Source organism: Chaetodon trifascialis, chromosome 5 (assembly GCF_039877785.1).
Source record: "Chaetodon trifascialis isolate fChaTrf1 chromosome 5, fChaTrf1.hap1, whole genome shotgun sequence".
NCBI classification, from domain to species: Eukaryota; Metazoa; Chordata; class Actinopteri; order Chaetodontiformes; family Chaetodontidae; genus Chaetodon; species Chaetodon trifascialis.
The window spans coordinates 15,407,501-15,432,500 of record NC_092060.1 but is presented as its reverse complement, the minus strand read 5'-3'; the positions used below and the strand labels follow the sequence as shown (position 1 = coordinate 15,432,500).

At 42.8% G+C, this 25,000-nt stretch overlaps 1 protein-coding gene across 1 annotated transcript in view; it reads left to right on the top strand.

The window, feature by feature from the left end:
• LOC139331472 (A disintegrin and metalloproteinase with thrombospondin motifs 2-like) overlaps positions 1 to 21,270 on the top strand; it is a 109,903-nt gene extending 88,633 nt beyond the window's left edge. The window contains exons 5-23 of the mRNA XM_070962942.1: positions 3,555 to 3,638; positions 5,278 to 5,434; positions 6,254 to 6,359; positions 6,580 to 6,723; positions 7,316 to 7,448; positions 8,181 to 8,210; positions 9,341 to 9,454; positions 9,563 to 9,708; positions 9,843 to 10,018; positions 11,964 to 12,097; positions 12,198 to 12,321; positions 12,845 to 12,925; positions 13,029 to 13,192; positions 13,338 to 13,494; positions 13,605 to 13,740; positions 13,909 to 14,116; positions 14,517 to 14,646; positions 14,829 to 14,915; positions 18,168 to 21,270. Of these exons, the coding sequence (XP_070819043.1) occupies positions 3,555 to 3,638; positions 5,278 to 5,434; positions 6,254 to 6,359; positions 6,580 to 6,723; positions 7,316 to 7,448; positions 8,181 to 8,210; positions 9,341 to 9,454; positions 9,563 to 9,708; positions 9,843 to 10,018; positions 11,964 to 12,097; positions 12,198 to 12,321; positions 12,845 to 12,925; positions 13,029 to 13,192; positions 13,338 to 13,494; positions 13,605 to 13,740; positions 13,909 to 14,116; positions 14,517 to 14,646; positions 14,829 to 14,915; positions 18,168 to 20,647 (4,791 nt within the window). The 3' untranslated portion in view covers positions 20,648 to 21,270. The remainder of the gene's footprint in view (positions 1 to 3,554; positions 3,639 to 5,277; positions 5,435 to 6,253; positions 6,360 to 6,579; positions 6,724 to 7,315; positions 7,449 to 8,180; positions 8,211 to 9,340; positions 9,455 to 9,562; positions 9,709 to 9,842; positions 10,019 to 11,963; positions 12,098 to 12,197; positions 12,322 to 12,844; positions 12,926 to 13,028; positions 13,193 to 13,337; positions 13,495 to 13,604; positions 13,741 to 13,908; positions 14,117 to 14,516; positions 14,647 to 14,828; positions 14,916 to 18,167) is intronic.
• The last annotated feature ends 3,730 nt before the right edge of the window (positions 21,271 to 25,000 follow it).

The window sequence follows — 25,000 nt, the reverse complement described above, 5'->3', positions numbered from 1 at the left end:
CCCAAACATGGGACTGAAGGCTGCCAAAAGAAAACTTGTCCTTGTGTCCTCCCTTGTGTCCCACACTCTGAAACTGTTCCCTGCCACCCCTCTGTCCTTCCTTTAAAGAACTAAAAGCATATTAAAAGAAACTTGCATTCGTTTGAAGATCATAGGTTGTGGTCGTATACTGCACTGCATTTATTATTAAGTTGTGGAAATAGGTAGATTTCATCCGGGTATCATATCAGAACATTTCAGTAGACCTGCCGATTCAGGGTAGCGTGTCATTGTCGTGTTTTGGCTGACCTAAAGTGGAACGTACACACGTGTGAAGGTGGAAGCGATAATGGCCGGAGCAAAGGACATACGTAGTATGAAGAGCGTCAAACTGGGCATATGGATGAGGTGGAGTGGCTGGATGGATCAAACAAACACAGGACGTTCACCCAGGAGACTGCTGTTTATGTCTCTAACCAAAGTGTGACCATTTCACAGCAGTAACCACGTGTTTGTTATTGCTCTCAGCAGGCTTTATTTTGAAAATGCAACTGAACATTGGCAACCAGACGTTGTATATTACATAACGTGACCACGGAGCCCTGCGTGTTGAAAAATGATGCTTGGTCAGGAGCCCTGTGCTCTGTGTCCCCATGCAGAGTGCCTTCAAAAGTGACACCAAGGGGTCCTGACCAAGCGTCGCTATGTGATGAGCTGGGGGTGAGAATGTGTTGACGGAGCAGCAGATCTGTTACACACTTTGGTGTGATACTGGGTTATATATTTACAAGTACAGTTTTCAGTTACTTTCCATCTTATGCTGCTTTATGCTCCAACTCCAGGACACTTCAGAGGGAAACATTATACTTTTTATTTGACCATATTTACCTGACAACTATAATTTTACATTCAAAACATGTTCAGTTTATAAAATATTATGTGTTGTCATGAATCACCACTTTGAGAAATTACAAATGTAAGTTTTTTGTATAATGAGTTGCTGATAATACCTCTGTACTTTGACTGAAATAATCTTTTCAATAAAGGACATTCACTTGTAATTGAGTATTTTTGCTACATGCTACTATTGCTATTTTTCACAGAAAGAAAACAATCTGAGTATTTCTTCCGCTACCATCCACCACTGCACACTCCGATTCTACTACTTTTTCAAAGGTCAAATATAATTTCTATCTACTAAATATAGTGAGTTGTACAATGCACAAAAAATATAAAAAAGGTTTATCAGGAATATGTGTCAGCTGTAGTCCTGTAGGAATTATTCAGCTATTGTGCAAAACTGAATTGTCCTGCAGGACTTTTTTGCTGATTTGACAAATGTCAGTTTTGGCTTGCAGTTTCAAAGATGTGACTGTAGACGAGGAAAAGCAAAAGATTCAAGAGAAGGGTGCACTGTGGGAAGTGTAGGATCCAGTGTTTTGACCTAGAGACTTGTTAAATCTGATCCTCATCAGTTTCCTTCCTTCTTAGTGGGAGTACGATACCAAAACTGCTTGAGTGCTCTTCTAGTATGTTTATATTGCCTCATCATGCCTTATGACCACATTTTCAAGTATTACTCTCTCCTTTCCCTCAGTTCCATTCACAGCTGAAGTTCAGAAAGTCCCACTCCCACTTTTACAGGCCATTTACAACCTCCATTAGCATATTTGGTGTTCCAGTTTGGAAAGCCAACAAATGGATGGCCACGAGCTTGACTCCTCTCACATATAATGTCCACTGAAACCGCTTATGTTACTTTATCTTAGAAGGCTGTAAACTGTAAACTTTATATCTCAGAAGGTTAAGTCGTATATTTGCTCTTTTGCCACATACAGATGTTCCTAATAACACAAAGGCTAATGCTGGAAATCAAACATGACTTTATTTTGAGATTCCTGAAAATGATGTCAAGCTGTTAAGCCCTTACATCGCATGTTTACATTTGGATGGAAATCAAAACATTCATTCCAAACGGTGTGTGATTAACAAATTAGGAATCTTGAAGGATTTTTCCGAATAGAATCCTGGAATTTCCAACTTTACACTGCGTATGGAACAGAGCATTAGGTTACACCAAACGTCTTGTCTCTTCTTTAAAAAGCCTTCGCCGCAGCTCTGCGCTACATTTGTTTTCTAAGAATGCATCATTTCCACTCTGTTTCAGGCTCCTTCTCTTCTCTCGCTGCGCCTCTGTGCTCCTTCTCCCCTCTCTGCTCAGCTTCTTGTCTCTCTCCCTCTGCCTCTCTGTCTCTATTCGTGGCATTCCTCAACTCTACCTTTCTCTCGCTGGGTGTGTCTGCAGTTTTGTTCCTTCTCTCTGTACCTGTCTCTCTGTGTGTATGTGTGTGTGTGTGTGTGTGTGTGTGTGTGTGTGTGTAGAATATGTGTGTGTCTCTTCCTCCACAGCATGTCCATCAGCCATCTCATTACGGCTGTCTGTTTTTACATCCCTTTGCCTCATTAGGCACCGCACACAGCCACTGAGGACAGCAGGCCTCAACTCCTGCGGCAATTTACCCTTCTCTCTTTCTCCCTTTCTCTTTCTCTTTGTGTGTGTGTGTGTGTGTGTGTGTGTTTTGCCAGTATAATGCTCTCTGCATCTCCCTTGTCACACATTACCTTGTTTCCTTGCATTAGGCTCTTTCCTTCCTTTGCATCTTTCTTCCTTCATCTCCTCTCCATCTGTGCTCATGGGAAACGGAGTTCCTTGCACTCCTCAACTCCCTGTTCTCTCCCTTTTCCTTCTCTTCTCCTCTAGTCTCATATCACTGTAACTACTTTCTAATAAGGCACCCTTTATTTATTCATCAGTAATTTGTAATGAATGGATTTATTGATGGTTGATAAGTCTTTATAGGCTTTATAAATCAAGTAACTTTTGGGGTTATAGAGCATGTAGATCAAAGGCCATTTTTTGAAAGCCACTGTTACACCTGATGTGACCATATGAAGCGACAGCCTTTATCTGGTTAGCGTAGCTTAGCATCGTGACTTCAAATAGTTTCAGTTTTGCACATAACTTTTTATAAAACCGCAGTTGTTTTTACTTTCAGTTTTGGTATGAATTAGACAAACAGGATATAACCTGTTAGTTAGTGAGCTTTAGAAAGGCTGACAGGTTGCTTTTCCTGCCAGGCTGGCTGTTTCCTCAAGCTTCACTCTTAATCTAAGCAAACTGTCTCCTCATCATAGCTTTCTATGTACCGTATAGACATGGGAGTGATATCGATCTCCTCATCTTACTCTTGGCAGAAACCAAATAATGGCATTTCCCAAAATGTCAAACTATTCTTTTAACTTTTTATTAACATTCATAACTGCAGACTTGATGGATTATTATAAAGACAAAATGAACATAGTGACGTTTGCAACAGCAGACCTGGCAGCTTGTGAGCATTAATTAATTGATTACTACCATCACAACCTGCCAATGTTGCTTATAACTGATCTATAAGGTAAAATCTAAAGATTTATTAAAATTAATTGATTGAAATCTTTACATAGGTTGGATTCTTCTGCATTTCTTCTACTGAAACCTGTGTTCCCTCTTGTGTCTTTCTGTGTGACTCCAGGTGAACGAGATCTACCATGACCAGTCTTTGGGAGCAAAGATCAATGTGGTGCTGGTGCGGATTATCATGCTTGGCTACGGCAAGGTAAGTCCTGACAAGACATGAGTTCTCCTGAAAAGTCGACTGAGACAATCGCTTTAAGTACCTACAGTAAGAACAGCCAAGTCACACTCACACACACCCATAAACAAACACACAGACACATAAACACGCGCGCACATCAGCACGCACTGATGCCCGGAGCCTGTTATTCCAGTGGACTGAGCAAAAGAGGAACTAAAAGCATGCAGCATCCCAGGGGAGTGTTTCCAAGTCACACGCCTTCACAGTTCAGCACCAAAGCACACAGAAAGTCTGCCCGTTATGCAATCCGCCTTCCTCCCAGTAGGCTGCAGCACAGAATCATGGGAAGTCCAGGCAAAGATAAACAATCAATGATAGCCCTCCCTCATTCATAAACAGAGAGACCGGACGATGGGGGTAGCATCCTTTTCTTCTTGCCTGTAACTCTATCTGCCTGAAGGGAACAAGAGAGAAAGAGTGGAAGAGAGGAAAAAAGAGAGATAAAGCAAGCGAGAGCAGGGATTACCCAACAAATGATTTTATTGCTGGATAGGTGCTCTGTGATACGCTTATGCTGCTTTAGCCTTATCTCTTCCTCTCCCCTCTACATGTCTACAGTCCCAGTGGAGCCCTGGAAACACACACTCCCACACACACACACACACACACACACATTGCTCCATTGGTCATTCTGGACCAACCCCTATGTAGCTTCGGCCAAAGCTCCGGCTGTCCATCATCCCCAATTACCGTGGCAACAGAGCTGCACCCAGACAGCCTGCAGATTGGCTATGTGACCCTGAATGCAGGCGCACCCCCCCCCCCCCCACACACACACACACACTCCAGCACAACATGTACACACTACACACCATTATAAATACATCTTTAAAGAGCCTAAAAACACACTGAGACACACATACGAGCACCTGATGAACATGATAGAGCACACACACACATGCACACACACACACACTTGTACTCTGTCTAAGGGGTATTTGTGCAGAGGCAGGCCATATGTCTTCTCTGCAGCACACTCACACTACACACACTCTTCGCTGTTTGATTCAGCTGTGCATTGTGCATGTGTGAAAACAGCGAGGAAACGTAGAAAGCGAGGCGAAAAAGGAAGCGGTGGAAGAGAGAGATGGAAAGACTTGTACAGCAGGGGGAGGGGTGGAAGAGGAGGGGAGCAGAGATCCTAATGAGGAAAAGAATGAGAGGTGAAGGTGACTGGCAGGAGTTGCTGGCATCTGGATGTTTGTGTGGCTGTCAGTGTCACGCATTTATCAAAAGCACATATTCTGTCATTGGACAGTTTTTGAGTGTTGGTGCATAGCTCATTAACAGGCAACTCGGTGTTCAGTTTCATGTTCTTTATGGAAACCATCAAGATTACAGGATCCTAAGCATTATTGTGTGAGTAATGTGGATCCCTCTGAGTGTGCGTGTGTGTGAGAGTGTGTTGTACACCTCAGCAATTTGCAAGATATGCTGACTATATATAACATTGTGACACTGCCCCCTACAGGGTTGAATAACATGTTGTTGTACCAGGACTGAAACAAGAGGAAGGTTTAGTTCCTCGTTTTTGTATAATCATTACCCTCTCATCTCACTTCTCCTGTGTTTGTGTGTGTCTGTGTGTGTGTCTTTCCAGTCCATGAGTCTGATTGAACTTGGGAACCCATCACAGAGTCTGGAGAATGTATGTCGCTGGGCCTTCCTGCAGCAGAAGCAGGACACAGGCGACGCTGAGTATCACGACCACGCCATCTTCCTCACACGACAGGAATTTGGCCCCACGGGCATGCAGGGTAACGCAAGACATGAACATATTCTGAACCCTTTCTGTTTATACATACATCCAAACTGCACACCCACCGTTCCGAGGACCTAAAAACTCAAAAGTAGACACAGTAAACCCCCCTCTTCCTTCCATTGCCTCGCACAGCTGCATAGTGCACTGTGGGTTTGGTGGTTGGTGGTTTTCTGTGCAGCTGAGTGTAAGCTAACGGGCAGGCCCAGGGGAGAGGCCTCTAAAGGCAGTGGCCCAGCTATCCAGAAGCCCTTCAGCTGCCCTTGGGCTCAGCCTTCAGCAGCAGAAAATCAATAGGCAGAGCAGGGCCAGCCACAGTCCCACAATTAAAGGCAGTACGGGACAGACAAGCACACAGGGAGTTGGAGATTGGCATATGTTGGGGCGGAAGCCGACGGTTTAGGGTTAGGATTAGACACACAAACATGCAAACATTTGTGTATGTGTGTGTCTGTGAAAGAGTGCTGTGTGTGTCAATGTGTCAGGAGTATACATTATGCATATCTTTGCATGGATAGTCTCACATTTAAGGAAAAAAAATGAGTTAACCAGTTTCATCTCATGAATGCACATACTTTAATCCGATGTGTATTTTTAGTCTTTCAAGACCGACTTCAACTATTATTCATTTTAAGGAGCTGTATATAAATTGATCATTTGACAGTATGAACGTTATGAACGTATGGATATTTTGAAGCATGTCTTTGAAAGAGGTGCAGAGGTGTTTGCACTCTCTGAAGCACTCAGTGCAGCACAAGTTTACAACTTTACAAGTTCACAAACCCTGATGATTGCACCTTTCTTCCTGGTTGCCTAGGTTACGCCCCGGTGACGGGCATGTGCCATCCGGTAAGGAGCTGCACTTTGAACCACGAGGATGGTTTCTCCTCCGCCTTTGTGGTGGCGCACGAGACGGGGCACGTGTAAGTGCATTTTCCATAACGATGTCCTGAAGGCTGCTCGTGTGGTACAGAAAAAGACAACAAAGCATATATTATTTATATGACAGTAATTATGAGACGGACTGTTTTGGTGCGTCGGTCATCTCATCTAGTATCTGATAAGAGAATTACTGCTACATTTTCCCAATCTCTCCACTGGTTCATTTCCTCTCCCTCCTCTTTCCCCCCTCTCGGTCTGCAGGCTGGGGATGGAGCATGATGGTCAGGGGAACCGCTGTGGAGATGAGGTGCACATGGGCAGCATCATGGCGCCGCTGGTGCAAGCTGCCTTCCACCGCTTCCACTGGTCCAGATGTAGCATGCAAGAGCTGGGACGCTATCTTCAGTGAGACACACACACACACACACACACACACACACACACACACACACACACACACACACACACACACACACGTAGACATACCAAGATTTGATCATGTGGGTTTTTAAAGGTCGATTCATTAATCAATACCTTAGGTTGAATTTGCATCTCTGAGATTAGCTGTAAGTTATCAAAGTTATTACAAAGTGTCTTGCTGCCAAGATGGTGTTGTCATATTCAAGGTGAATAAAGTGGAGCCTTAAATGCATTTTTTAAAGTGCATTAGAGCTAAAAACGAGTGGTTCATTGACAAAAAATTAATCAGCAACTATTTTTATTGATTAAGTCATTTTTGAAGCCAAAGTGCAAAAAAGCCCATGGGTTACTACTCTTCAAATGTGAATATGTGCAGGTTTTCTTAACCCTCTGTAAAAGTACATTGAATATGCTTTGAGTTTTTGATGTTTTGTATCCAAATTATGAAATGAATTATCATCAAATTGATAAAAAAATAATCATAGTCCTAATTATAATTTGCATAATGACATGAATAAATGGAGGAAAATGAATTAAGGAAGTAAAAGTTGGTCACATTTTTTTGCCCCTCTTGCAGTTCCTATGACTGTCTCCGTGACGACCCCTTTGACCACAACTGGCCATCGCTGCCTCAGCTTCCTGGTTTGCACTACTCCATGAATGAACAGTGTCGCTTCGACTTCGGCGTGGGCTACACGATGTGCACCGCGGTAAGAGATCCCCATAGTCTGATGGTCACTTTACTAACATAGCTAGAGCTTACTAACACTAACTAACTGCACTAACATAGTGACAGCAAATTCCACAGCAGATGCCACCAGTCAAGCTTAGTGTCTTCTGAGATGTTGCAGTTTTTCAGAGTCAGGGTACATTTTTAATTCAGTTAATTCAGAAATTGCTATCTTTCACTGTGGAGCATTTGTATGGGAGCTCCTGCGCTCTGAAGGTTTTCCTAGTGAACTGAACGCAGCGCTGACATCTATCTCTGACCTACATTGCAATGAAAGAGTCACACATACACAATTATTCACATTCTCCTGATGTCCTCTGCTTTCCTCTCCCGGCCACTGGTGGGATTGGCATCTTGCTTAAAAGCAGGTAATTGTTTCCATAGCTATTTCTTTTTTCTGTTATTAATCTTAATTATGGTGAAGAATATTTACAATAACACTTACCTTGATACCACAGTGCCTTTACATGAACCTGTCACCAACAGTATTTTTGTAAACACAAAACATCACAAAGTAGACGAGCTTCACCCAGCTTCAGCGTCTTGCCAGTCATCTTACTTTCCCACTGTCACCCTCACCCACTCTATGACTGTGAAGCCATTGTGGCACGCTGTTGAGAGGCTGTTACTTGATTGACAAAGGGCTTGTTCAGGGGCTTTGCACACATTGCTAGATTACCCTCTATTCTCTTGTCAAACCCATTCCCCGCAGCTACAAAAGGCGGGCCAGTCAGGAACACAGGTAAGGTGACCACACCTCCCGGAAGACATGTGGCCCGTCATTTGTTTTTCCTCAGATTTTCTTTTTCTATTTGTCCTCTGAAGTTGTAATTGTTTGTAATGTTGCTCCTTACTTTTTTTATTTTTTTTTTTTTACTGTACTTTGTTTCTCTGTTCTACCCATCGTCATATTTTGGACGTTAGTCTGCAGGATTCTAAAATGCTCGCTTCAAGAGAAAGTGGATGGAAAAATCCCTAAAGACACTGTGACTCTACTGTTTCAGTGGCTGTGCTGCAGTTCTATAGCTGAACCGTACCATACCACGACTCTCTTCCTCCAAATCTGTGTTAAATCACAGCAGCGCTGGCAGGAAGGGCCTCATTATATTGGCACACTCGTGACCATAAACGAGTGGAAAAGGTTGGAAAGATGTCTTTCCCATCCAAGGAGAAATAGCTGAGCCAGAACAGAGGCTGTTTTTCCATGTTTCACTTCAGCTTTTAGGATCCTCCAGTCTGATGTCATTGGTGATTACCTACCACAGTCTAGCCATTGATTGTGACTCGCCCCCTGACCTGCAAAGGTCCCCTGGGGTCATGTGGGTAGGGAAGTCTGTGGAAAGGAGGGAGGAGGGCACAGCCCCTCAGACACTGGACTGCAGGACAGTTTGGTGGTATCCTCATCAATGGTTCATATCAGAGAAATTGGTCCTTGATCCGTGCATAGGGACATTTTAAAGGTCAGTGAGACCTCACCTTTTGGCCTTTTAACCTTTCGCCCTCTGACCTCCCAAGTGTCCCAATTAAACCACAGGCTGTCTCATTCTGAGAGTCTTGTCTCTCTCTCTCTCTCATCCTTTGGTTTAGTTTGCATGAATGGCTGTGTGTTTCTCAGTGGAGCGTAGTGTACAGTGCAGTGACACAGTGCAGGTTCTGTGTTGTTATTGTTGGGTATAACTCTGCTGTGGTTATTGTTGTAGTGATCTTTCTCTTCTCATCTCTATTTTTATTTCCTATTTTCAGTGTTTAGTCTCACTCCAGCTGTCTCATGACGGTTGACTTGTAAAATTGAAGGTCAGTCTGTTACGCAGTGTGTGCGCTGTATGCTGGAGCTTTTAATTGTAAGAGTGAGTCTCTCTCTGTGCCCTGCAGTATCGCACATTTGACCCATGTAAGCAGCTGTGGTGTAGCCATCCAGACAATCCCTTCTTCTGCAAGACCAAGAAAGGACCGCCCATTGATGGCACCATGTGTGGGAATGGGAAGGTATTTATACACGATTGTACTTTAACATATGTTGTGTAGAAGAAGAATGATTTGACAGTGCACTGGATCAAAACAGCAACCGTGTCCTGTATTCTTGGTCTGTTGCAGCATTGCTTTAAAGGTCACTGCATCTGGTTGACCCCTGACATCATAAAGCAAGATGGAAACTGGGGATCGTGGAGTGAGTTTGGCCAGTGCTCCCGCACCTGTGGTGGAGGAGTACAGTTTCGCACACGCGACTGTGACAATCCGAGGTGAGAAACTGTGGCATTTTTGGAATTAAAATTGATTAAGGTAATTTGTACGACTTTTAAATGAATAATTTTCAGGTTTTCAAATAAAAGCAAACACACATTTTGAATGGCGTATGCCTCCTCTGCCCTCTCAGGCCAGCCAATGGAGGCCGTACCTGTGTGGGGGCGACTTATCAGTTCCAGATGTGCAACACCAACGAGTGTGAGGATATCTACAGTGACACACGAGAGGAGCAGTGCCACGCTTGGGACCCTCGCCCTGAACTCCACAGCAACAAGCACCACTGGCTGCCTTACGAACACCCAGACCGTGAGTGTACACCTGCACATGGGCACAGAAAGAACAACGGATGCCAGCCTGAGAATGACAAGCGTTATGTGATGATACACAGTGGAAGTTGTAAATACGAATGAAAGCCAAAACAAGGAAGCAAACACATAATTCTTGAATGTGGTTGGGTTTTATATATAGGTTGTGTTCAGTTACATCTGGTCATCCTGAGTACAGCTTTGAGCTGTGACTACGCCCTTCCGTAAAAACACACCATCTCTTTGAAAGTCTCTTTAAAAGCAATCTTCTGTGATCCTCGTGTCTTCTCTTTCTCCACCCAATCGCTGATGTCATTTGAACCTCACTAACTCCCTCCCTCCTCCTCCATCCTCTTCTCCGTCCATGTATCAGTCGGCACATATGGACAAACTATCAGAATCACTATGAGATCCCATCCTAAACTTCTCTGCTTAATATCCAAAGCCTCTTTGCATTATTGAGAAGTTTTAAAATGAATGCTTGTGTGTGTGGTTGTCAAACCCACCCTGCCCCTAAATGGAGGTGTCACCGCCATACTGATAGGTATTAAATTATCATCCTACTAAAGGGCAGCCCCGGAGAACAGTGCTGAGCTGTCTCCATACCTAATCAGAGGTCAAGCTACGCACACTCCACCAAGAGGGGCCTTGCTAAATAGTTTTTCTCCATTCTTATCATTTCTAAATGCCATATTTTTCAGCAAGGTTTTCCCAGTCTCAAATTACTTTTCCAGTCCAGGAGTGTGTGAGAGCACAGATGTGTGTCCATGTGTGTGTGAGAGAGAGAGAGAGAGAGAGAGAGGGAGAGAGAGAGAAAAAAAGTGAACAGGGAGGTGAAATTGAATTCCATTCATGGTCTGTCATCTCCTGAGTTCCAGATAGTGTGAGGAGAGAGAAAGAGAGTTTCTGCTCCGAGTGTGAAATTGTAGTATTTGTTTAGAGACGTTTGACACACTGTTGCTTTTTTGTCTCACTTGGGTCTTTTCCCAAGTCAACAGAAATACTGTAAATTACTCCTGAGCACAGAAACATGAAACGAAAGGCTGCCCTGTGTGTGTGGCTGTTTAAGCAGCTGCTTTAGAGGGATTCTTCCAAGCCATGGGTCTATCACATCAGATCAGAAGCATCAGATTGTCTCCTGTTTTCAGTGTTTTCACACAGATGTGATCAGATGTTTCCTTCAACTCCTCAGAGAGCAGTATGCAGTATGCCTCTGATCCTTTACTTAACACCTCGGATCTCCTTAAAACCTCAAAATAAAATTTTGGAGGTCTCAAAAATTAAGCAAATTAATGTGTATTAATCTATGCTGTAAATCTATGCGCATTTTGAAATGGTGAAAGCTGGGGAGCAGCATGTATGTGTAAAGTATCAGCAGCTAATGAACAGTATATCCTGCTGCATAGCATATATACATCTATAATGAATCTATACACTGTGATTCACAAGTATAAGTGCATGGGCCCTCGCGATTATCATAGTGTACCTCGCACACTGCACAGGACAATTCATTCAGATCGCTGAGAAAGGAATTCCTTCATTGTTTCTGTGTGTTCTCAGTACAACCTGAGAAAACTGTGTTTCTCCACATATTGCAGTTCTACAGTAGCACGTCTGCCACCTGCTTATTAGTGTCAAAGCACCATGAGACAAGGTCTCTGGATTATGTCCATCTGTAATAAACGTGATGAAGTAGGAGTGTTCATTCTCACTGGGATGAACTGCCAGGTTTTGTCTCTGGAGCCTCGTGTAGTTGTAGTATGACTCACAAAGACAGACACAATGAGACAGAGCACCACGCTGACTCATGGAGGGCCCATTCAGAAAATAAAATATAATCACATGTTGGTTGTAAAGATTAAATCAAATAAATGGATCACAAATGTGCTGTTCTGGCACCATCGTTTGAAAGATCTTTGTCATTTTTTTGTGTGTTTGTCTCCCAGCTGACAAACGCTGCCACCTGCACTGCCAGTCCAAGGAGACACGAGATGTGGTCTTCATGCAGAAGATGGTACTGGACGGCACACGCTGCTCATACAAGGACCCTTACAGTGTGTGCGTGCGAGGGGAGTGCGAGGTGAGTGACGTTATGTATGTGTGTGTGTGTGAGAGAGAGTGAGACAGCTGCATGTGTTTCAGATCTACGTGTGCTAAACTTTCCGTGTCCTCATGAACAGAAAGTGGGCTGTGACCGTGTGGTCGGCTCCTCAAAGCAGGAGGACAAGTGTGGAGTGTGCGGAGGAGACAACTCCAGCTGCAAAACCTTCAAAGACACCATCACACGCACAGCCAAGAAGCAAGGTAAACACACACTAACGGTCACTGTAACCCTGTATTTTTAGTTTTATTTCCATCAGTGCAGCAGCTGTCTATCATACTGATAAATGCAGAATAAGTAGTTGGCCAGTCTCATTTCCTCATGGCCTGTACACGTTACCCTCCATGTTATGTTCAGCTAAACATCACCCTCTAGAGGAGGATTTGTAGCAATGTCCAAACCTCAGTGAGATCCGAGTTGATGTGTTTCCACGTGAGCCGAGCATTGCCAAGAAGTTACGTCAAATCTCACTCGAGCTTATATTCATTATCTAACTCTTGACGTCGGAGCAGACCTACATCACAGCAGCAAAATTCTCATAATCTGATATTTACTCTGGATGATAATACATCCACGTCTGTAAAGGTTTTAACTAGTGAGCAGGGATACATGGTTGAAATGACTAAGAGCTCTTTACTGGATTAGCTGAGGCTTTTAGACAGGAAGCTGTAGAATGAGTTTTTGATGATGTTGGAGTCACGAACCAGAGTGTGTGTTTTCTTTCAGGTTTCCTCAAAGTTCTTGAAATCCCGAGAGGAGCGAGACACTTACTGATCCAAGAGCTGAAAGCAACCTCACACACTTTGGGTATTTGACATTGTTTTCCTTTTCAGTGTGTATATTGTGTATTGTTTTATATTCATGTGTGCAGTTCAAGTGTAATCAGTGCATATTTCTCACCCATCGACAGCTGTAAAGAATGTGGCGTCAGGGGTGTTCTTCTTGAACGGGGAAAACGAATACCCAGAATCCCACTCGGTGATAGAGAAGGGCGTGGAATGGGAGTATGAGAATGACAACGACAAGGAGGCGCTTCAGACCACTGGCCCTCTCAGACATGGAATTCTGATCATGGTGTGCATTGACCTGAATGAAGATAGCATTGAATTTGGTCATACACAAGCATTTTCTATACACCAAATGAAAATATCAAAATATCACCTTTTGTCTGAATCTGAAGTGTTGATAAAGTTTTCATGACAACTTTTCTGTTTTTCAGATGAAGTTACATGGAGATGAGGATGTGAATTTGTCTTATAAGTACATGATGAACATGGACAGTGACTCCGCCATCCAGAACAACATGCTGGTAGAAGACAGCGCATATGAGTGGGCTCCAAAGAAATGGTCCTACTGCTCCAAGCCCTGCGGTGGAGGTACAACAGAGCGAGGGAAATGCTTTGAATGTTGGGTCTCTCGTTTTGCATGCCTGTCTTTCTGTTTCTGTGCTTACATGTGGGAAATGTCCCATCCCCTCTTGCTGTAGGGAAGCAGTACCTGCGATACGGCTGCAGAAGAAAAGTCGACAGTAAGATGGTCCACAAGAGCTTCTGCAACAAATCCAACATGAAACCAAGAGGAGACACCAGAGACTGCAACCAGAAGCCCTGTCCTCCACCCATGTATGCTTTGTTTATTTATGGCACCAACTGTAAAAATGTTACTTATTGAATCAAAGCTTTTTCTACATTCAGTTGGCTGCTTTTTTCCCTCCCATCTGATTGTTTACTTCAGCATTTTGACATTTTGAATGCCCTCAGAAGTCATTTTTCTCTCTTGCTGCTTTCCAGTTGGGTGACAGGGGAGTGGCAAAACTGCAGCAAGCCATGTGGAAAAACGGGGATGCAAATCCGCTCGGTCAGCTGTGTCCAGCCGTCAGATGACAACACCACACGCTCCATCCACAATAAACACTGCAACGACGACCGGCCCGAGACTCGCAGACCCTGCAATCGGCACGCATGCCCCACCCAGTGGAGAGTTGGACCGTGGTCACAGGTACGCAGGCCGAGCAGGAATCAAAACTCAAACAGGAAAATGGAAAACAGTGTTTGGCCGGTTTGGGTTTTTACAGGGAAATTCTTGATATTTTTGTACTGAAGCCCAGCAGCTGGTATTTTTGTGAGACATTCAATGTTTTTAAATATCACAAGACTTTCTCAGAACTGTATTCTTGGCGGGTTTGACAAGCCATAAAACAGATCATGTGATCTTCACTGTTACCACTGACAGTAAACCAAGGATAAGGATTACAAAAACAGCACGATGTTCATGTACCTGTGTGCCGTTATACTGATTCACATTTTGTGAACTTGAAAACATTTTATGTCCATATTTACCAAGTGATTTGTTAGAATGTGTTTGTGTTTGTGTTTGTGTTTGTGTCCTGGATCTGCAGTGCTCAGTGACATGCGGTAATGGGACCCAGCAAAGGCAAGCTCTGTGCCACACCAGAGACAACACCATCGGCTTGTGTCTGGACAGTAAGCCCGACACCATCAGAGTCTGTCGCCTGGATCCATGTCCCAGTGAGTGTTAAGAAAACCACCAGATTATGTTAACAAATTGTTGGCACTGTGTTGCCAGTAATTGCGTGCAATGAACTGGAGTTAATCTTGAATACATGGAGCCAAACAGGCCCTCAATATCCATTGAAAGAATTCCCTTCCCACCTAAACTACTCCGTCACTCTCTCCTCTTTTCTCTGCAGAGGGCTCATCAGACCTTAACAAGAACGGCAACATCCTGATCCAGTGGCTGTCTCGACCCAACCCCAACTTCCCGAAAACCTCCTCACGTAAAACCTCCCTCTATAGTTCCCAGCCTGGTCTCCACAGCGGCAGCCGCAGCTGCATGTCTGTCCTCTGCTGGGCCCTGCCCATCTCTGTCCTCCTGTCTCTACAGGGCCGGCCCCGGCTGGCCCCCTGACCCGCCCCTCCCCCATGCCCCGTGCCTGTGCCCACGCCCGTGAGCGAGTGGCAAAGCTTTTGCTTCTCTTTTTTGGGGGGGAGGGGGGGGGGTGTTGCCTCTCTCTCTGTGTGTCTGAGACGGCTCTGACTGGGGGGGAGGTCTCTGGCTCCTGTGTGTGCTAGTTGGTTCTCTCTTGCTCTGTCTCTCTCTCTCTATCTCTCTCTCTCTCTCTCTCTCCTTTGTGGAGCATTGTGTTGTAACCACTGGCCAGTCGAAAACTCAAAAGATCAACAAAAAATTTGGTGTGACAAGGATTTTTCGAAGTGGCAAAGCGAACAGGCTTTCATCGGCACCTCCTGAGACGTGTCGAAGAGCAGTTCATGTGCGAGGGGCCCCCTCTGCATTCGGCGGCCATGTTTTGCGCGAGCTAGCTGCGTGTTGTCGTGGGTTACCACTCCTGAGATGCAGCTGCGCTTTTGTCTTTTTGTAGCGCACTGTCATTGTGGGGAGAAACAGGTGTGAAAATAAACAGAAAGGGTATATAAATATCTATACAGAAAAAAAGTTATAAAAAAAATATGAAAGCTTTATTGTGAATGTGATCTTGTCACAATGAGGACATCTTTGCTAAAGTGCTCATCTGACATCCTGGTTCCATTCGGGGATGAGAATGACGTCTCATTCTACGTTCCATTCTCAGATTGACAGGAACTCAGCACAGGGACAGGAAGTGACATCAGTAAACCTTTTGATTTTTTGGGAGGGAAGCGTGAGGTGAAGAATCTTGAAGTAAAGGCTAATTAAAAAAAACAAAACAAAACAAAACAAAAAAAAAAAAAACAGGGTAGTCTGACCGCTTGAGGTTGCTTCCCATTTCACCTCATCATCAGCCATCCTCTCTTTGACTGTTATACTAAAGTTCAATAAATGCAGCTTATTTGTGCTTGCAGACTTTAAACAAATACATCTATAAATATATTTGTATTTATATATACCTATAAATCTAAATCTATATGAGTAACAATAATATTAATAATGTTTTACCATGAATAAGCTGTAGCTTATTTGCCTAAAACCTTTGGACTGCTATTGATCGCTTAGATCCTTGACTGTTATGTGTATTTTTTTATTGATTTTACATGAATACAGATGAATATTTAATAAAGGTAAAGTGTTTCGGGGGGAAGGGGTTAGACCTATATTATGCAGGACTTGGTCAGTTAGTTGCCTCTCCATTCTCTCAGATGGATCAGTGGTTTACTGTCGCTTCTTGTTTTCTTTAAGGATAGGATCACGTTTTGTCATGCACATTTGCATCCATCACCTGTATGCATGTGTATACGTGCGTGTGAGCGTGTTAGTGCATCTGTGTGTGCGTGTACGTGCAGGGGTGCATGTGTGTCTTGTGTGTCAGCTGAGATGAATGAGTAGACGAATGCATGATTGAATGAGATATAGCAGTTTTGTCAGTGCAAGTTTGCGTTGTTGTGTTTGTGTGTGGGTGTGTGTGTGTGTTTGCATGTGTACGTTTGTAAGGGAACTTCATCATTCGGGCTTTTACACATTGCGATCAGATACAGAAATACCTCATAAATTTTGATTTGAGAGCGTCCGATGATCTCATTTTGTTTTGATGAACATTAACCACATGAACAATGCCTTATCTTGGATTGAATGTAATGGCATTTATCTGTGAAAGAGATGGCTTTACTCATTCAAAGTTTCACTCGGAATAGAGGCAGCTTCAAACCAACTTAACAAACTCACACCCGCCAACCATCAAACCTACCAAGGTGATGTTGGACCAATGTCCGACTACTGGGAAGGATTTACAAAGGGCCTAGGGTATCGACACATATGGCATCTAGAAAAAAAAAAAAAAAACACTTCAGACTTGTCATTGTATTGTGATCACATATTTCTGTTGTGACTATGTAGCGAGCTATCCAAGGTTTCCTTCTGCTGGAGTTGGACTGTATGAGACCAAGCCAGACCTAGCAGTGTGACTGTATATAACATTGGTGTTGACTGTATTTAATAATGTTCATGACTGTTATCTTCTTCTATAATATTCTATACTATGGGTAACTGTTTTGTGGCTTCACTGGCCTGCTGCGTGGGGCTGGCTAACGTTTGGCTAACGTTGAAGAAACATTCAGATGGACTACGTGCACTGCGTCTATATGCACTTTGATTTATCAGGGAAATTTTATTAATGTTTTGTAAATGTTTCATATGACACTTAATGTGCCATTCCAGTTTTTACATCATCATGGAAATTATGTATTTTATTTAAACTGCCCATATAATTTATGTACTTCATGTTTGTTTTTTTCAATCGATAATACAGATTGACTGGTTGATTTCCAAGTAATGAAGTGTTTTACCAAAGTGACTGTGAACTTGTAACTTTCGATACAGTTGAATTATTTTTCTTAAGAAAAGAATATATCTATATATTGAGCGGGGGGCGTACATCTCATTGTTTCAGTTACTGTCATTCTCAACAGCAAAGTTGTATCAATAAAAATGTTTTAAAAAGTGTGATATTTCTCTTACCAGGTATGTTCACTGGCCAGATTCTTTGTTAGAGAAAATGTGAAACATTGCCAGGAGAACACGGTTATTTTTACTGGTATGGTACAAAAAAGGGTGCAAGTCAAGTCAATTTAGCACCTGAAAAATGATGCACACCTGAAGCAAAGGCAACGCAAAACTACGTGAGCAAGAGAAAGTCAAAATTAGATATTAAATGTTTTAGATGAAAAAATCCAACCTGAAACACGGTTATCTTTACAACACAAGACTGGCGACCCTTCTTTTTCCATTTCAGTTGCTCTGGACTAATTTTATGACTGCTCTCGATGTTTGGGTTTTTCTTCTCTTCCTTCCTGCATCCTCTGCTAATGGTCTGGCTTTACTACTGTACTCTGCACGGTGTGGAACCAATACACACACTCACACACATGTATGCATGTACCTTATGTATTAATGAAGTACAAACACTAATGCTAATGTGACATTTGCTCATTCTTCAAGATACAAAGACATACTATATCCCAGCAATTAGACACAAACCTCTTCATGATCTCTACCCATGGCTGCACCCAGTCTCAGCTCTCTGTTCTCTCCTCCACAGGCCAGCGTTGTCATGGCGACCGCTCAATGTTCTGTCGTATGGAGGTGCTGAAGCGCTACTGCTCTCTACCGGACTACCAGCGCATGTGCTGCAAGTCCTGCAGCAATGTCACCATCACAAAGCTTCTACCCAACTCAACCTCCAGATCCACGCCCATCACCTTCATCCAGCCCAGTGTAACAGCTCCTCCACCTACCAACACCATTATCTCTGGCTTCACCACAATCCAACCCACCCAAGCTTCCGTCACCACCATGTCAACTTCTACCATCAGTCCCTGGACCACCACTCATCCTCCTACCTTCACCACTGCTGTTCCTCATTCCACCCCTTCCCCACTAAGTGCTACACAAATTATCACTGGTCCAGCTGCAACCAGTGCTCCAGTCCTCCCCACTACCTTTGCAATGGCAACCACAGCAGTTATTACAACTGCTCCTAGTGTCACTGCTCATCCCCTGCCTCTGCCTGGCCCGGACATAGACCAGAGCACAGATCCACAGTTACAGAGCACTAAAAGCAGTCCAACGACATCTGGTTTGATAACTACCACACACCTTCCAGCAACGACCAGTCCAACTATGACAAATCTAATAGAAAGCAGTACAAAAACAGACATGCTGCTAAAATCCAAGCCCAAGAAGAATATTCCGCCAAAGAAAAAACCCAAAAAGGTGATTCCACCAAAGATCAGTCCGAAAAAGAATACTGCACTAAAAAATACCACAAGAAAAGATGTTCCACCAAAGCTCACTGCCAATAAGAAAACAAGCACTACTACAAAAAAGAATACTCCAGGGAACAGCAGTCCCAAAGAAAATACACCAGAAAAAACAACTCTGAAAAAGACGACTCCTGCAAACACTGCTCCCAAAAAGACCACCCCAGGAAAGTCCATTACCAAAAACATTACTACAGTAAACATTACTCCCACAGAGACTATGTTGACAAACACTACACTCATGAAAACTACTCCCAAAAAGACTGTACCCAAAAAGACTACTCCAGGAAAGACCATTCTCAAAAAGACTATTCCAGCAAACACTTCTCCCAAAAAGACTACTCCAGCAAACACTACTCCCAAAACAACTACACCGACAAACACTAGTCCCAAAACAACTATGCCGGCAAACACTGCTCCCAAAACAACTATGCCGGCAAACACTGCTCCCAAAAAGACTACTCCAGCAAAGACTACTCCCAAAAGGATTACTCCAGCATTCACAACTCCTAAAAAGACTCCATCTGTAAAGACAACTCTTAAAAAGACTCCTCCAGTGAAGACTACTCCCAAAAAGACTACACCGGTAAAAACTACTCCCAAAAAGACTACTCTAGCAATCACTACTCCCAAAAAGACTCCACCTGTAAAGACCACTCCTAAAAAGACTCCTCCAGCGAAGACTACTCCTGAGAAAAAGCCCAAATCTACACCCAAAAAGGTGGCTCCACCAAAGGCCAATCCCAAAAAGAACATTCAGCCAAACACAAAAGTAACAAAGCAAACTCAAACAAAGACAAAGCCCCCAAAGAAGCCAAAACAAGGGCCCAAAACTGCCACAAACTCTCAGGCCAAGGTTACTCAGAATAAGGCCATAGCTAAAAAGACTCTACCAAACAAGAAAACACTTAAAACAACGTCTTCATATTACACCGCAGCTCCCACTCCACATACAAGTCCAGAACAACTGAGAGAGTACTTTTTCTCCACAATCCCATCCAGTGCTAGTGGATATGCGACAGTCTCAGACATGCCTTTCCCTGAGTCCAGAATCAATGTCACATACATCAGTAACAACACAGCAGCTACTGATGAAACTCCACTGCGGTATCATGATGCTTTAACCACATTACCCAGCACTTTTGATGATGCCGTAACACCAAGTGGAACCGTTAATTATGAAGATGTCAACATGCCCAGTGGAACCAGTCCGTATAGTGATGTCACAGTGACCAACAGTGGTGATTTCACAGTAACCAGTGGGACCATTCTCAGTGGCGATGACATCACAGTGTCTTACAGCAACGTGGGAGTAATCAGTGACACCATGGTGATAGACGACGGCCTCACTGTGGTGATCCCGACCGTCAACAGTGAGGACATGACAGACCTTGCTTCCTCACCCTGGTTGGACCTGTCTGAGTACATCCCCGTGAGCATCCCTGTTCCTACGACAACCTCAGACCCTGCCACAGCCTCGCCTTCCCCCACTATCACTCCACCAACAGAAAAATTAGCCACCACAGCCATCACCACCTCTACTGTAAGACCTCAGCAAAGACCAGAGGAGACCAGTGAGAACAACTCCATCGACATCTTATATAACAGGATCATCGGTGTGGACAACGACATCTCCCAAAATTTGATCCCAAAGCGCAGGGTCAACCTCCGTGAGAAAACCAGGAACAAACGCATTCAGGAGCTTCTGGCGGAGAAGCGGAACTTTCTCCTCAGGATGAAGAGAGGCCACACAGCATAATGGACCAAGACTTCACATTTCTCTTATAGAGATGAAAGTTTTTCTTTACAGACTTTTGCAAAGCCTGTTTAAACCCCCCTGAACTGCCATGATGCTTTCTATCAGGCCTTTACTCACAAAATGAAAGAACTAAAAACTCTCTGTCATATCACTATCATTACAATCAGGACTCTTGCAGAGAGAGAACATCATGGCCAAATGTTTGAACAGTTGCTTTGAATAAAGAAAAGCCCTGTAGAGTACAGGCTGGTGCAGATTTGAAGCAAATCGCTTCGCCTGTTTAAACACAATGATGAGAAATGGTGAAAAGTGGTTTCCAGCTTGACCAGCACTTTACAAAGCCAGGCTTTTATCTCCCAAACCACCCACCCAGGATTCAATGATCATGTACATAAGGTATAATTTAGTTTGTAAAATAGTATTATCCTTACTGGTGCTTATGGAGCAACAAAATCCACCACCTGGAATCCAAATCTCCATTTCCATATTATATTACAGCCCAGGACTGCAGCTCATTTCCCCACAAACAGATTGATACTTCTCAGATCCCAATAACAGCCACTGTAGGACAAGATGAAAATGTCAAGTGCACAGCACTCTGAATACTCTATACATCCTGCAAATTGGAGTTGGTGGAGGCTTGAAAGCCCATATGGTAATACTATACAATCAGAAAGTTTCCTTCTGGTTTAATTGAATTGTGAAAGTTTACACTGCTTGGATTGTGTTGGTCTTTCCAGAGTAAACATCTGTCTGACTGCATGGTGCCTCTCATCTCTCAGGAAGTGATACAGTATGGAAGACTGATGAGGGACATTGCCAAACACTTGGTGCTGATATATTGTGATGATATGTTTTGATATCTCATAAAGCTAAATAGAAAAACAAAAACAAAAAAAAAAAGTTTTTCTTTTTTACGGTCAATCAAGTATGGTGCTTTTTTTGTCAGTGTTGCTAAAAGCAATGTCCCTCACGAGTTCATTTATGTACAAAAATATAGTAATGAAATAAACAAGCCTGTTTGTATTAACTGTATTGAAAGAGAAGCTTTGAGGGCCAGTTTATTTTATTTTGTAAAAGTTTTGCTATTGGTACATCTCTAACTTGCAGCAGCTGCAAAAGTACCTATGGATCATTCTGTACAATATGTGTACATATGAAAAAGAACTTAATGTTTAATATTTATTAAAGTTTAAGTGCCTGTGGTATTTTGCAAACTATCAGTGTTGTGTGAGTTCTGTTCTAGGGACAATTATCATGCTGCCCTTCTTTATCTGTTTGACTGCAGTCTGTAGTTGTTATGTCACTCAGTCAATCCTGATTAACAGGAATGTGGGTCACAGCTACCGTGAGCCTCACTGCTGCATCAGTTTTAGGTTTAACCCAGTGATGTAAGACTTCACGGCACGACTCTGTTTGAGTCAGTCCATCAACTAGATATCAATAGCATGCTCACAAGCTTTTCTTCAATCTATATTTAGCTCCTAAATGCACAATAATGTGATATCTGACACATAGGGGGAGACATAGAACTTGTGTTGGTGTTCACTGTTTTCATGTTTGTGCTCATGTAAGCCTCGCTTCACCTTTTTGTAATTGCTTTTCAGGTTCAGAGCATGACTGTCTCAGGTCTGTTTTATTTCTGAATATGAGGTCACTGATTGCTAAAATGGAGTCTGATATAATAAAGTTATGCTCAGTCTCTTTATTCCTGATGGATCAGCTCCAGCATGAGTCAGCATGACTTCACAAAATATGTGATTTCAATTGAGTCTTTCTGACCCATGGGCTTCAAAATTTAGCCCAGGAAATGAGTAGCCTTTATTTATTTCTTAAGGAATTTTAGCACACTGAGTTCTGGATGCTGTTTCTGAAAAATTATTGAGTAGCTATTGATTTTTGTAAATGTGAAAATGTGAACTGACCCTTTAGCATGAGATGACCCAGCACAACACAAAATGTTCCATTAACCAAAAATACATGGCTTAGTGTGTAGTGTGTGTGTTTTACATGTTCGGACCAAATCATATACAGGACAGCATTCCAGAGATTTTCCTTGCAATCAAATTTGCAAGGTATTTATTTCAGGACAAATCCCATTAGAGGGGCTTTCTCTAAAGGCAAAACATAGCATTCTTGCCAAGAATTAGATAAGATGATCACTACCACTCTCATGTGAAACTACAGCCAGCAGCCAGCTAGCTTAGCATAGCATAAATGCCGGAAAAAGGGGGGAAAACTAGCCTGGCTGTGTAACAACTGCATTTCCTGTTTTATTTTGTAGTAACTCTGCTTTATATATTCACTAGTGCTGTCAATCGATTAAAATATTTAATCGTGATTAAACTCATGAATGTCATAGTTAACTCGCGATTAATCTCAAATTAATTGCACATTTTATCTATTCCTAATGTCCCTTGAATTTTCATTTTAATACTGTTATCAACATAGAAAAGTGGATAGGCTTGCTTTGTGCAAATGTTTTTTAATTGAAAATTAAAAAACATTTCACACTAACATTCTCACTTTGAGCAGTCATTCATACTTGATTGAATCATATCTCACACAATTTAACACTGTCAATAAACAGATGACAAAAAAATAAATGCTTGGTCACAAAAAAGCCCCTTCAACAACCCTTTCTAAGGGATCAAAACAGGGTGATCCAAGATAAGGTTACAAAGTGCGCATCATTGTAAACTAGGACTCAGCCTATAGTGCAGTTAAACCATGGCTTAAACTTTCCTTTCTTAAGTTTCCTTTGAACATAGTAGCATCCATATGCCTCTGTAGAAAGCCATCCATTGTCGCCTGGTTTTGACAAGGAGGCGGTGGAGAATTCGCATTCGCCGTGTCTTTGGCCATCAAGTGGTATTTCAGACTGGATGTGCTACGGTGATAATTCACTTCACACTGACAATACACACAGATAACTTTGGTCTTGTCAGTCGACCCATCTGGCAACTTTTTGAAACTTAACTTTCCATCCAGAACCTTCTTCGCATCCAATTCGGCGTTTTGCGCTTGACATCCACACAAACTGGTAGCCTACTCTTTTCCAGCTAGCGAGCAGACAAGACCAAACACGTGCGTGGGGCGTGCCTATTGTTTTGTTTCCGGTTTACAACCAGATCCTGTAGTTTTTCTTACGTTACTAGCAGTGGCCACAGCTTATAAAAAAAACTACAAGTTCACTAGGTCACAAAGAGCGTTAATCTCGCAATTAAAAAACTGACGCCGTTAAAATTGATTTGCTTTAACGTATTAATATTACGATATTTTTGACAGCACTAATATTCACGTGTTTTACTTCCTGCCATTGTTCACTTTCCGGCCAGTTTGACTGATCACCTGTTCTCGATTATCCAATCAGTCCTCCCAGTACTTATACTCCTAACTATCCACCACCTGTTTGCCAGCTTGTCTTTGTTCTCCCTGTAGACAAGCATTCCAGATGTTATTTTTCCCACCATTGTTTAGTTGTGTTTTATCTCTGCCTGCTGTTTGAATTTAGATATTGCCTGGCTGACTTCCTGTTTTGTCTATGAAATTTTGTAACATAAAGCTTCACTAACCTAAATTTCACTAACCTTCCGAGAATGTTCTGAGAATGTAGCCTCATGTTAGTTCTATGTCGAAAAAACTTTAGGGGAAACATTCAAGGAACCTTCCTGGAACATTCAACTAACCTCCTCAGAAAGTTCAGGGAATGTAACAGTAAGGTTGGTTGTTTGTCAGAAAAATTTGCCATTTTAGCATTGTTCAATAAATGTTCGCACCAAAACTCAATGTTCCCAGAACGTTTTTTGAAACAAGTTTTGCTTCCAGGGAAGCTCCAGAATAACCCATTCTTAGGCGCAGAAATTTGTTGGTTACTTGCATTGCTCTTACTGTCTGGATAGCAGCATCAAACTTTGCATTTGGGCATACTGACAGATTGACTGAGTGAACAATATTACCCACTCTATTCAAACTCCAACTTACTGGCAGTAAAAAGCTTCTCTTTTCTCAAACATGCAACACTTTGAGAGAAAATCAAACATGAGGAACAGAATTTCTTTAATTCCCTACATGTGCAAGATGAAATTTACCTTCAATTCTTTACATCTTTCATAAGTTAATCCGTGTGTGTGTGTGTGTGTGTGTGTGTGTGTGTGTGTGTGTGTGTGTGTGTGTGTGTGTGTGTGTGTGTGTGTGTGTGTGTGTTTCCCTTTTTGGTTGTTTGCCAAGCTGGACACAACTGGCCTCTGTAAAGCTGTGTCTATCAATACCACTACACAGCATGACTGGCATCAGAATATTAGATTACTCATACATTCTTGTCAGGAATGCTGTGCAGCACATTAGGACTGC